This window comes from Citrus sinensis, chromosome 6, assembly GCF_022201045.2.
Source record: "Citrus sinensis cultivar Valencia sweet orange chromosome 6, DVS_A1.0, whole genome shotgun sequence".
NCBI lineage: Eukaryota > Viridiplantae > Streptophyta > Magnoliopsida > Sapindales > Rutaceae > Citrus > Citrus sinensis.
Window position 1 is genome coordinate 24,353,568 of NC_068561.1, and position 14,023 is coordinate 24,367,590.

The 14,023-nt window shown below is 37.0% G+C and overlaps 2 protein-coding genes and 1 pseudogene across 4 annotated transcripts; 1 reads left to right on the forward strand and 2 right to left on the reverse strand.

Moving 5' to 3' along the window:
- The first annotated feature begins 1,698 nt into the window (after window positions 1-1,698).
- LOC102627376 (probable carotenoid cleavage dioxygenase 4, chloroplastic) lies at window positions 1,699-3,968 on the forward strand (annotated as a pseudogene).
- A 103-nt stretch (window positions 3,969-4,071) lies between these two features.
- LOC102609408 (probable apyrase 7) lies at window positions 4,072-8,967 on the reverse strand. 3 transcript variants are annotated; one of them, XM_015531605.3, is made up of 4 exons: window positions 8,676-8,967; window positions 5,983-8,012; window positions 5,259-5,587; window positions 4,072-4,698 (listed from the first exon to the last, which is right to left on the reverse strand). In XM_015531605.3, the coding sequence occupies exons 2-3, from the start codon at window positions 7,958-7,960 to the stop codon at window positions 5,283-5,285; spliced, it is 2,283 nt and encodes a 760-aa protein (XP_015387091.1). In that variant the 5' UTR covers window positions 7,961-8,012; window positions 8,676-8,967; the 3' UTR covers window positions 4,072-4,698; window positions 5,259-5,282. The 3 variants fall into 3 exon arrangements, with proteins under 3 accessions (XP_015387091.1, XP_024955567.1, XP_015387090.1); XM_025099799.2 differs by having other exon boundaries at window positions 5,983-8,017; XM_015531604.3 differs by having other exon boundaries at window positions 5,983-8,203.
- Window positions 8,968-9,929: 962 nt separating this feature from the next.
- Window positions 9,930-13,585, reverse strand: LOC102609881 (WAT1-related protein At4g19185). Its single transcript, XM_006482348.4, has 7 exons — window positions 13,150-13,585; window positions 12,052-12,114; window positions 11,823-11,939; window positions 11,424-11,709; window positions 10,929-11,084; window positions 10,388-10,539; window positions 9,930-10,283 (listed from the first exon to the last, which is right to left on the reverse strand). The coding sequence occupies exons 1-7, from the start codon at window positions 13,326-13,328 to the stop codon at window positions 10,091-10,093; spliced, it is 1,146 nt and encodes a 381-aa protein (XP_006482411.1). The 5' UTR covers window positions 13,329-13,585; the 3' UTR covers window positions 9,930-10,090.
- Between the last annotated feature and the right edge of the window lie 438 nt (window positions 13,586-14,023).

Below are 14,023 nucleotides of genomic sequence, written 5' to 3' on the forward strand. Positions count from 1 at the left end.
TTCTATTTTAATAAGCAAATACGATTAATTATTGTGATTCTGATTCTTTAATTTCACAAGTCAACACACCATATAAATTTGGGTATATATTCTTAGGAACGAGGGAAGGAAGAAAAATAAAATTTTGATGGTTAGTATCATGACTTTGGGCAATTCAGACAGACATGCCATTGTAGATGAGTTGCTTTCACGTGAATACATAAAAGAAAGAGAAATTCCATTTTTCTTTTGAAAAATTTGTTGCTACCTATGTAATAATAATCAAAGTTACCATGATGCATTTGGATTAAGGTGCTTCCTGGGACAGTATAGCATGGGTTAGGAGTTTGCTTCTCTAACTTTTGAAAATCTTACATCTTTATAAGTTTTATTATTGATGCACAGAATTGTGTTTAGATTATTAAATCAAATCATTTGTCCCTATTGATGACTTTGTTTATACGTGTAGACATTGAAGAGTGCTATTTTTCAAGGAAGTACAATAGACAGTGAGGCATATAATCCACTGGGAGAAATTAGATTATTAGATTGAAATCGTGCACCAAGTATATACGAAGAAATTAGATTACCACACAACCAGCAGTTTTGAACTAGTCATGAGTATATTTACCTTTTATATATATGGAGTCTCTTTAGTAATAAACAACATGCATTTTTACTTGGATTCTTCTAGAGATGAATTATCAAACTTTTCATTAAGGTACTGCAACAAAATTATCACAATAGCAGCTAAAGAATTTTGCCACATTAATTAATATGTAACATTTACTCAATCAATTTTTCATTTAAGACCTAGAACTTCCTCAAGTTCATTAACGCAGTGCAGCATGCCATCACCGTCGGGTTGAGAGGCTCTGAAGGAGGAAGGTATTGAGAGGGTTAGGGCCATTGCGAGTGCATGCGCCGTCTAAGCAAGAGGGGAGTACTCTATTTTCTATTTAATATGTCAAACCTAACTTTGTCGAGACTTAATAATATCATGGGTCAATTAAACACGACTGTTTATAATTGAAAATAGCAAATTACATCCATCACAACCGTATTCTAGCTAGCTAGAGATTCTAGACGCCACTCGCATATGATGGCTTCACATAGATATAGATTCCACTGTCCACGTAATTAAACATGATTCATGTCAAGAAACATACACACTATTATTAAGATTTAAGAGTCTTTGTGGACCCGCGCTTCATTTCCATCTGCCATTGTCAACAATAATTAAGTTAATTAAGACTGCTGGAAGCTTGGGCGAAGAAATTTTTACGAGCGTTATTCCACGTGATTCATGACAGCCATATCGAAATCCGGTCTCGCTAGGATTTTCTTCTAATCATATGCAGATAAACTTGTCCCGAGTTTACTTGTATTGGCACGGCAGTTAATTAGTAGAAAGGAACGTATACCTAATTCATTCTTAGTTATTCACATCATGTTGAAACATTCACAAAATTGGTAGTTACTTTAAATTTCTCTATACTATTTTCATATATATTGTCATTAATTAATTAATTATACTACTTACTTTGAATGTAAAAAATATAAATTAGTATCCTCTCATAATTTAAATTCTCTCCTAAACTTTTAATTTTTTTCCCCCTTTCAAGTAATGCATTTTGTCTCTCTCTAAATGATGTAGGGTATTGTGTGTCGCGAGTATGGTACATTCTAGAGGTCATAATTTGGGTTATAGGTGTCCGTTTTCCATGTATAATATATTGTTTCAAACCCTGCGACGAGACGAATAAAACTCAAAACCGCTTAAAATGTTCTACCCATAGTCGAGCCAGAAAACCTATTTTTTATGATTCTTTTAAGATTTTTATCTTTTTTTTTTTAGAACTCGAATTTGAATGTTGTTTATTTTTCTTTTGTTACTTTGATTAGGAGAATTAATTATCATATTATATTTCGAATTTAACTATTTTGATAAATTCACGATAATTAACCTTATTATAAAAGGGGCTCAAAATCTTAATATTATTTATTCAAACTTTCAAAAAAAAATTATCATTATTCCGAAATCTAGTTTCTTATATAAGAAAACTTAATAACGTTTCCACTTCGTAACTATATATACCCGCTCCGATCCACCGCTGTTGTAGTGCAAAGACACACATAGCCATGGATGCCTTGTCTTCCTCCTTCACGTCAACATTACCACCTCAAATACAGCGGCTCCACTACTCTCCAACCAAAACAAAAGCACCACTGTTGTTACCGTCATCATCATCTTCATCGCGAACCAATACCGTGATAGTTTCAACAACATCACCACCCAAAAAACCTGAAACCACAGCAGAAAATAACAAACAGCAAACAAAGACGACGCAGAAACCATCATCATCAGTATCAACAACAACAACGTAAGTGCAGTGATACTTACTACACTCAACAATCTCTTCAACAAATTGATAAAACCTAAACTCCAGGCGCAACCACTGTCTCTCGACCCAAGTCGTGCATTTTCCAATAACTTAGCTCCTGTCGATGAGCTTCATCCAACACAATGCCAGGTAACACAAGGGTCTCTCCCGTCTTGCTTAGAGGGTGCATACATTCGCAATGGCCCTAACCCTCAATACCCTCCTCGTTCAGAGCCTTATAGTCCCTTCGACGGCGATGGCATGCTGCACTGCATTAAAATCTCACAAGGCCAGGCCACCTTCTGTAGCCGCTATGTCAAAACTTATAAATACACCATTGAAAACACAGTTGGTTCTCCCATTGTTCCTAGTCCCTTCTCTAGCTTCAGTGGCCCTCTTGCGTTTTTAACAAGAGCTGGTGTCTTAGCAGCTCGTGTGCTCACTGGTCAACTTAGTATTAACAGCGGATTTGGTCTAGCGAACACCAGTTTAGCTTTCTTGGGAAACCGTTTGCTTGCACTTTATGAAGGTGATCTCCCCTATGCTGTGCGCTTGACGTCTAATGGTGATATTGAAACTTTGGGTCGTTGTGATTTGGATGGAAAGTTAGTGATGAACATGACTGCCCATCCCAAGAAAGACCCCGAAACAGGCGAAATGTTTGCTTTCCGTTATAGTCCAATGCTTCCGTTTGTGGCCTACTTCTGGTTTGATGCTAACGGAGAGAAACAACCTGACGTGCACATAAAAATGCCGGGTCAATGGCTTCGTCACCCTCCTTTAATGCATGACTTTGCAATAACAAAGAGATACGCTATATTTGTCGACACACAAGTGCAGGCTTATGGTATGGAAATGATTCTTCGACGGGAGCCTCTGCTCCATTCGGATCCAACAAAGGTGTCAAGGATTGGTGTTGTGCCTCGATATGCAAAAAATTCATCGCAAATGAGATGGTTTGATGCGCCGGGACTTAACAATATACATGCCGTCAATGCATGGGATGAGGAGGATGGCAATGTAATAGTCATGGTGGCACCAAATATATTATCTGTGGAACAAGTGTTTGAAAGAATGGAACTTATTCATTGTTTGATGGAAAAAGTGAGGATTGATCTCAGAACAGGAGTAGTTTCAAGGCATCCTATTTCAGCAAGAAATTTGGATATGGCGGTTATAAATCCGGGATATGTGGCAAAAAAGAACAGGTATGCGTATGCAGCAGTGGGCGATCCAATGCCTAAGATGACAGGCTTGGTGAAGCTGGATTTGACGAAAGGGGAACGACAGGAGTGCACTGTGGCTACCAGGATTTACGGGCCGGATTGCTACGGCGGCGAGCCGTTCTTCGCGGCCAGAGACGCAGCGGACAAAGAAGCAGATGAAGATGATGGCTACATTTTGTCGTATGTTCATGATGAGAAGGCAGGAGAATCAAAGTTCTTGGTGATGGATGCAAAATCACCTCACTTGGACATTGTGGCTGAAGTGAAGCTGCCTCAGCGGGTGCCTGCAGGCTTTCATGGCCTTTTTGTGAGGGAAATCGACTTCTGTAAGCTTTGAAACTGCCCCTAGCTAATAAATGGACAAAACTCGTGTTGTAGATAACCATTTCTATATCAATGTTTGCTTGAGTATGAGAGTTTTGAGAAGTGAGCATGAATTATAATAACAACAATGCATTTCTAAAGATAAGGGACCACCAGAATTTGTGAATTTATCTTCTTCTGCCTGTTTCATGTACCCCGTGTTGTTAACAAAAGTGCAGAACAAAAGATCTTCAATGTCAATGTGCAAGCCTCAAGATCAGCATAATAGAGCTAGGAAAAGTCACCATTAAATTACAACAGCATTTTTTTTTCTTTTTCCTGAAACAAATCTGCTAATTATGGACATCAAAAGCTCATATGTATTGAAAGCATACTGGTCATTCTATAGCATACTATAGCTGTTTCTCGTAATCCTATTTTCTATCTCTTCCGATCACTCCTCCACTGCACCATTTCGTAACCAATGACAAAATGAAATTATCAACTAGTGTCAACTTAATTCAGTTAAGCTCCTACAGTAACAGCTGGAAAAGAGTGAAAGTTAAGTGAAAAATTTGACCTAAGCAATCTTTACGGAGCATGCTTCGTGCAAATATGGTCATTGGCGCTGCCAGACTAAAGATGACGGGGCATCAAATTGTTGTCAGATAAGAAATGGCAGAACATGGAATGCTCACATAGCTAGTGACTGAGGACATTGTAACCATGGCCTGTACTCTCAATGAATGCAAACTTGTGTGTTGGGCAATTTGCCAACGATGCCTGAATACCCTGCTGAGCAACATCTGTTCGAACAATGATAAGACCAGCTCATCATTAGCTCAATGATCATTTTCTTTGTAACAGCGCTATAATGAGGGGAACATTCACAAAATGTTTGTGGAATGCGTCAAGGATCAAGTGAAAAAGCAAAAGAAACAGCTTAGTGAAGGGTGAAAAACGAATAAGAAGAAGTTAAGGCATCTGATCATCAATTCATAATTGCTGATGAGAGAAGGGTTTCCACTTGGTGAGTCATGAGAGTTGGGATATAAAAGTTTTTCTTTCTTTGGTGAGTGTTTTTAATCCCTTTAATTGCCACAAATAAGATATATTACTGATATATCCGTATATGCAATTTCATCTTCTTTATTACAGAAATAGAACAGGTAGTAACATATCTGATGCTAAATGGATTATAAACTGTGTTAAATTACTTTTTAAATTGAAGTTCTGTATGATACAAAAAGAATGCCCACAATTGAATGGGAAAGGCCAAATTGTTAAAAAAAAAAAAAGAACTTTAGTGGCTTTTTACTGTGTTTCAAGAATAAAACAAATGTGATTCAGAGAAGAATGACCGTACCAAAACTTCAGGACAAGCATTTGCCTAAATCTTCACCAAGTGTGCATCAGCCAGAGAAGAACTGAGGTCTTCTCGAGATTGTGATCTCCTACTTTGAAGACACATCTGACTTCTGTGAGGGGACCAGAAGGACGCCATGCCACCGCTGTCAAATTGCATTTGCCCCAAATTATTTGAAGAGAAACTGTGTGATACACTACTTGTTGATGGGTACAATGGAGACTCCACAAGCTCAATGCTGCTGCCTCCGAGACCATGTCCCAAGCCAAATGGTCTTTGCTGGGAACCCGCAACTGTTGGACTCAGTGGCATCTTAACTCTTCCATCCCCTAAACCACAGTTGTCATTGCCTTTAGAACTTGAACATAGAAAACCTAATCTAAAACTAGTTAACAAGAAGAAACAAACAGAATAAAACTTGATCAAAAGAGAATACCGAATAGACTGAAACAAAATAAAAATTCTGTGGACTAAGAAATGAGATTCACATAAGCGATGAAAGAATCGCTTGAATTGTTTGATCACGTAACACGAGTGAAGTAATAATCAGGTTGCAGAACAAATCAAGATAATAAATATAAGATAGACAAACTACGTGCTGATTAAAGTCATAAGGGTCTCAAACCCTGCTAACCTGATTATACCCACATATAATGTGTTATTTCAAATCATGTAGCAGATAATTAACAGTATGAACATCCAATAGTGTAGTCGAAGAGCTTACCAGAGTTAATAGGACTCCAACGCTTGAACCGAAAAGGAGATGGAATATTAAGAACAGATGTAGTAGATGTGCTGTTATGTTTAAATAATGGGAGATATGACCGCCGGAAAAATCTTGGTGTCCAATTGACACATGATAATGCACAAACTAGGAAAATGAATGAAATAAGGAAAACAACAATTAGAATAACTGGATTGATCTTCATTCGAAGTATTTCATAACTGTGAAGCCCCCAACTAGTTGAAAATGTCTTGCCAGCTTCCAACAGGGCAACCCCAAGTGTCCAAGTAATACTTCCAGAACCAACAATGATGGTTTTATCAGTGATATGCAAGCCCTCTCTTAACAATAACACAACATATGGTGACCTAAAGCAGTACTGTTCAATAAAGGGCTGCGGGGGAACACTGACTCTAGCACTGTCCCAAGTTTTCTCACAGAACTCCCGACCCTTTTCTAACACATCATCAAGTGAAGCTTCTGAAGTCAGGTTAAAAAACCTATACACCACAAAAAACCCTGAGATAGCATAAAATTGACCGAAAGGGCGTGGCAAACCATCAGGAAGAGCACAAGGTTGCATATCACAATCAACTCCTGGGCTTATATTCAACCATTCAGACAAATTGACAACAGTTTTGGCAAGTGCACTGCATTCTTCCCAGTTTGGAGCACCAGTTAGCTGCACAGTAGTTCCCGATTTTCTTCCCTTAACCAATTTTTTTCCTCCAACCACAGGACTTCCATTTTCCGCTGGACTAGAAGCACAATGAGAGCAAACATATTGTTCCTTGTAACCAGACTGCAAGCAAGGGTGCTTAATTTCTACTTTACCATTTACTAAGTCTGAAGTTGTAACATTTGGAATCCTCTTTAAAAGTTTAACCACAGACTTGTCAAATGCGTCATTCAAACCATATCCTGAGAGAGAGTAGGCACTGAGATGATGGTTAACTGCCCCAATCCGAAGGTTTAAGTTAGTCTCATTATGCATGTGTTCCTTACTCTCAAATGTAACTTGCAACGACGATCCACCCAAGTCAAGTGAGCCAAATGTTTCTTTTTTGGGTATGGCCCCCAACATACCTGTGCGATAGTTCAAGGCCGTCCATCCATAGTAAGCTTCCTCTGTGCCACTTATGATCTTAACCCAATCTCTCTGACACAAGAACGGTGAATTTTTTTTAAGAATGGACCAAGCATTGTCTAGCAGCCATTTTGAATCGGACGTTGGCAGCCTGCGAACCCCAGCTGTAGCATAAATGAAGAGAGAGGTAGTCTTATGCGCATGCTCAGGGATTTGTTTCTCTGCCCACTGTAAAAGAGGCTTTATAGCAGCCTTCAAGCCAGATATATTGTGCACCAACTTATCAAACCCGGGCTCAGTCTCCATTCTATCATATGCACGTCCGCTCTGTAAACTAGATTTTCTAGAAAGACCCTTCGTAAGAGGATTCATCAAAATAGGGAGACTGCTTTCTTTATTGTGATTTAGAGACGCCTCATACACATAAACTCGAGTTCCAGTACTTCCACAATCAAGAACAACATAGTATTTGGACCCTCCTTGATACCAATTAGAATAAATGTACATTGAAACCATATATACTAGAAAAGAAAACAATAATAGGATCAAGAGAACCATAAAAACTCGCAGCCATTTCCTGCACATAAACGGTGTTCCACCGGGCAATCCCTTTTCCTTTGAAAAACTTGATCCAGCATTTTCTCTCTGTAAGAGATTAGGTTGTTTTGCATACCTATCATATCCAAGACCAACAGCCTCCTCTGAATCAAGTTGACGATAAGTTGAAAAATCTTGAAGAGACGAGGAGAGTCGCAGATTGTTGGGAAAACCAAACTGATGAGCTGAACTGGCCTCAGTTGACAATCCAGCTGAAAGAGCAGTAGAAGACTGTGGTGCTGAAATACGACTTGATGCAGCTGAGATTACTTCTGCAATTCTACTGAACACCATCTTGTGCAGCAGAATATTCCACCAAAATTTTGATAATTGCGCATCACACTGCCTGCACTGAATTAATGGAATAGCTTACATGTCTCCAATCAACATCCCATTTGCGTACCAAGGAGCCAAAACAAGGAAAAAGGAGCTTGTATATATTTCAAATTTCCATGCATAATGATTGCAATCATGTGCACAAAGCCAGTGTGATTGAGTGCTGATAAATCAAATACAAGGTATCAACTTTAACAAATCCTGCACAGAGAAGTTCCATTACAGAATCTAATCAGTCAATTACATAATAAAAAACCACATCTTTGGATCATGGGTTGCTGAGAGAGACAAATTCACATGTATTGCTGAGTAAAAAAATCTACTTTTGTCTCTATCATTTTTTTATTTTGACATCTCAAAGATGATCCTTCAAAGAATAACTATTAAGATACGATTTTGAATCATAGGTAGTATTTGTTTTTCGATGCTCAACCAATTTCTAATACAATACAATAAAGAACATTCACAAATCGATGAACAGGAAACCCTAGAACATTATGATCTCACATACAAAAGTAAGCTAAATGTGAATGAAAAGTAAACAAGTGCCAATAATACTAAATACCCACCAACCCATTGAACCAAAAAAAGAAGAAAAACACAAAATATACGAAAAGCTACAGAAATTAAAATTAGAAAACAAAGTTAGGGTGGGGGAAAAAGAAAAACTTACACACAGAAGAAAGTGAAAGCGAAAGCAAACGGGGAAAAAATGAGCGAAGTTATTGGTTGTGTTGATAGATTGGCAGTGATGATCTGTCGTCTGGTTAATGCCCTGACTCAGAACCTTTTTTTTCCCCCTTTTTTTATAACATTTGAGATCCAATGAGAGAGAGAGAGAGAGAGAGTGAGACGGGGTCTTGTTCTTCTTCTTGTTCTTTGTTTTGTTGTAACTCAACTAAACTCCTTCCATTCCTTGTTTGTGATTTGCGTGATTTTCTTTTCCTGAGTTTTAATTTAATTTTAATTACGTTTCTATATTGTTTTATTTTTACTTATTTTTTCTGACTTGAATCAGACGACTACACAGTGCCGCTGCCTGTTGATTTTGACTTTGGATTGGATCCAAATACGAAGTCCGATCCAACTTGGTGGAGAGTTTTGGATCCACTAAGGGCATATTTATAATTGCATTTTTTTTTCTTTTTTTCAACTAAAGAAATTAAAGAAGAGGTTTCTTTTCCAATTTGCCCCCCCTTTTTCAATCGATAAAAATCATTATCTTCCATAATCACTCCCTCAAAATCTACTAGGACTTGGGGTAGACGCAAATATGATGTTGAAAAAAAATCTGTCTTGTTAAGGTAATAAAACTATGAAAGAATTTCCATAACCCAAATGGTAAAATATTTATGTAGTTGTGTAAGAAAAACTAAGACCAAATCTCGTGCATACAAAGGGAAGGGAGTGGAATAGTGGATGACGAAATGTGTCACTTATTTTCTGTAATTCTTGCTTCTGCCTTTCTGCTTCATTTAGTATCTGAGTAAATTTATTTCCCTTCTATTCAAACTTGCTTCTGAAGTTTTTATTACCACATTTTACATTTAGGTCGAGAAAGTCATTTACGAAGACATCCCCATCGTGTCATTAGTAAAGCCGTCCAATGAAATATTACCACATACACATCGAAATTAGAAGCAACCAAACATTGGTGATAAAAACGCCCCAATAAAAAACTTCTCCAATGAGGGGACAAACGACCTATGTTCACCAAACAAACGAAAACAAATTTGATTTCAGTCTTTCAATCAATGGCTTTCCGTCTTCAACGCACAAATGCCAAGGCCTTTCCACTTACCAAACATGCTACAAAAAGCTTTACTGGAAAAGGTCTCAACAAAATTGACAGCGACTCCTTCAAGTGGCCAAGCAAATTCACACAGATAATCAATTCCATGGGATGGTTTCGTAAAATTTGAGCAAATAAGGTCAAAGAGACAAACAACTTAATCATGCGAAAATGATGGTTCGCCTTGGGAAGGACTAACATACATTTGGTGAAGAGAAAGTACACTGTAAGATATACTAATTTCTTTGACAAAGACTTGAGTAATGATAACTTTACATCAAATATCAAGAGTTCGCTTAATCATTCGATTTTGTTGCAAAAACATGTGCTCTCTGGAAAGGAGTCTTGGATACTGCTGCGTCCTTGTTTATTAGAGGTTCAACTTCTCGAGTAACATGAGTAGTGATCACTGGGGGTGCTTGTCTTTCTCTATAGGATACCCAAGTGACCATATAAAGACCTGCAATAATTAGACAACCCCCTAACACGCTGCATCCACAAGCGAAAAATACCAGAAGTAAGCACACATTAGCTTTTGAGGTACAAGCTCAAGGATGTTCAACCAAAGAAGTAAGGATGAAAAGGAGCAGAACCTTCCCAAATAAATAGGGCTTCCAAGGAAAATTTTTGACAAAAAGGCAGATGCTGCAGGTTGAAGTGGATTGTAGAGTGCAACCAAAGCTGGCCCCAAGATCTTATTGGACCAAGTGATGAGTCCATAATTGACAGCTGATGCAATAATTCCCTGGAAAAGCATGCATTATTTTTCTCAAGGATTTCTTCATTTTCAACACTTAATAGAGGCCATAACAAGCAGCTAAAACTTCAAACTTGATAATTGATATACCAAATTTCACAATCTAAGGACCTTAATCACTTCCTAGACTAGATAACTTCTGCTTCAACAAAACGAGTGGACACTCACAAATAACTTGTGATTTTAACCAATTCTGAACTACAAGTAAGAAAATGATACAACCCTGACTATGTCCAATAAACAACCAAAATTCATGCATCTACCCAGAAGATTAGGTAGATACTACTAAACAACTTCCCAAAGCTAGATGGACTTACAACTCAAAATGAAACTAGATTAATAGATGCAACTACAAATAATGATATAGGGAAACTTACTGCATATATGACAGCAAACAGTTCAGACTGTGTCAAACTCCACTCTGTTGAGTCATTGGTCAAAAAGAATGCTGTTATAACCATCAATACAGCACCAAAAAAGTATGAATATGCTGTAACAGAGAGGCTGGAAGGATATTTCCTTAAAATAGGTGCCTGTAAATTTTCATCACAAAAAATTAACATCAGGAAATTCTAACCTGCAACAAGCAAAAGATATGTAAAAGTTATGATAAATAGTTCGATGCAGAAACAAGTACAGCATGCTAAAATCAAATATGAAGGCTTATTAAGAAAAGCTAAAGTCTTATGAGATGATCAAGGAAATTGAAGCAACTAAGTGATAGTAAATAGTAGAATGAAACATTAAAGCAGGCCAAAATTAAACAAAGAACATTTTCTAAGCATACAAAAAATTATCCTCTCAGTTTTTATGTTTTGACTTCAGATACGAAATTTCAGTTCTCATCCAACAGTAACTATTCAATCCAGTACCTGAATGGCTATAAAAGCAGCCATGCACATACAATTTCCAATCAAGCATAAAACTCCAAGGTGCCACTGATCAAGTCCAATATCAATGAAATTAGACAAGAGCCATCCAACAGGCTCCGGTTGACCCCTTACATGTACTTCATTTTCCCCTACAAAGTCTTCATTACCATATCCAAACAAAGCTGGGCCACGGAATAAAACCATTAATATGGCTCCAGAAACACAGATGAAGGTACCTCCAACCTTTGCCTGACCTTCAGTTGTGAGCAAATTCACTCTTTCTGTACTGCATGAACAGGTTCATACATGAAATTGGACGAGCAACATCCCACATAAAACACTCATTAATAGAGATAGGTATAAAAGGTACAAGGGGTCAAATAGAAATTTGTCACTCACCCCATCATTACAGCCAAGAGAAATGTGAATACTGGAATTGAAGGTTGTATGGCAGCAGCATAAGTAGGATTGGTGTAGCTAAGACCAAGAAGAAACAGAAGCTGGTTCCCAAATATCCTAAACAAAGGTGTTAAAAAATAGCTATAAAACCAGATGGATTTTTTCAGCACTATATTAGGAAGCTATGACCAGTCCTATAACAATGGATCTTTAATGAAAAATGACTTACCCTGTTAATCCAAGAAAGAAGAATGACATGAGTAGGCGTCTAGTCATAGGTAGACGGGTTCTTCTACATAGAGGAAACAAAAAATATTTCAAAATACTGACTTTATCTATCATATGCTACAAATAAGCAGTATACATTAACAAAATTATTTAACAGCAGGATTCATTTTACAGCCAAATCTACAAAAGGCAAATAGATGCAGTCATACAGAAAGATAGAAGCTTGAATAAATAAGAAGCTGACTTCTGCCATATGTCAAACGAACAAAAAGGATACAGCAGCAGGCTCTAATTACTTTTCTCTATTTCAGGGGTGTTAACCCCACAAAACCTCATAACATTCTAGATACAGCAAGAAGTGTAATATGATCATAAGTGCAGATAACCAAGGACGGACCTTAATGAACCCCTGAAAAAGAGACAAAAAATCAACAAGGTAACGAGTGTCGAATGCAGCAGTACATCAATAATTAGACATGAATTACACTTGAATAATGAAATCCTCTCTTTCCCTACTCTATACAAAATGGAAACGGCATTTGTGCATGTGGGCATGTGAAATTTCATTCATGCTAGAATATACATGCAACAAAAAAGATAGATTTAGGGTATGTTTGTATCTGCTATGCTTCAGCTCAGTTTGGAGAACAGAGTAGCAAGTTTTTGGATAACACCCGCTTGTATTTGAGCGTTCATACTTTAATAACCAACTACCCACTTATACTCGACAGCTAGTAATTTCATTCCACAGCATCTCAATCTTAAACATTCCTTTGGATGCATATCCCAAGGACAGGTAATGCATATAAGCAAAACATTTCAAACTCTCAGGTAAGTTTATAATCAAGAAACATATGTTTAGCTCTTCTTAGCTTGTATATACTCGTATTAATACAAATTCAACATGCAAGAGTCAATAACAAGTTGAATCAGAGCTAAAATGATTACTTTAAATCCAACAGCGCCACCTAACTATAGAAATTTCATCATCTCAAAATCCGAAGAAGCTAAACTATTTGACACTAGAGTTCCAATTTTTATCCTTAAAAATGAAACCCTGATTATGGAAATGAAAAATAAAATTGTAAGAAAAACATACTTCTCACGAAAATAGGCGATGGGGGCGAGAATTGAGAGGGCAAGAAGATCGCGAAATACACAAAAGACAAGCTGATTGACTCCGACATTGAGGGCTACTTTGGTAATTACATGATACCCTCCATTGAATAACTGCACCAAAGCCATCGCCCCATGAGCTCTCAATACCTCCCTCTCCATTGACAAGCTTTTGATTTTGAAATTTTTGGTTTCGTCGTGAAGTGTTCGTTGTTTTGCCTCAATGAAAAAATAAACCAAAAAACCAAAATATATATATATATGCAGAATGGAAGAAGAAGAGGTAGATAATACTAATAATAATGGGCGTGTCTGCGGATGTGACTGATACTCTTTTATTTACAAGGCAACAAATAAAGTAATAGTGATTGAATTAAGTTGTCGCTGGGTTCGGACAGATTTTGTTTCAAATTATGCTGATTTTGACATTTTAATTATGCTTGTTAATTGTTATGTTTTGTCTTTGTCCTAATGGGGTTTCTTTGTTCAGTTGTTTGTTTTACTTCCCAATAACGCCACAACACGTTCGCTAATCTGTCAATTCATTAACTTATAATTGGCTAAGCAAAGTAGAAATTATCGAAATTTGGAAACAAATCCATTGAATTTTTTATTTTATTTTATTTTTTTCCAGTTTGCTTTTAATCAAAATTACTTCTCTATCAAAAGGAACGGGGAAAAAAAAATTAAAAATCACTCCACCAAACTTTTTAGGTACCCATGTGGATCTTTTTGGCCGTAAAAGTCAATATAAGTACAACTGTACAAGCAAGATACATTTTACAACTCAGTATGTTTTTTTTTTTTCGTTGTTATTATTTTTTCTAATATTATATTAATTTATTGATATATAAAAA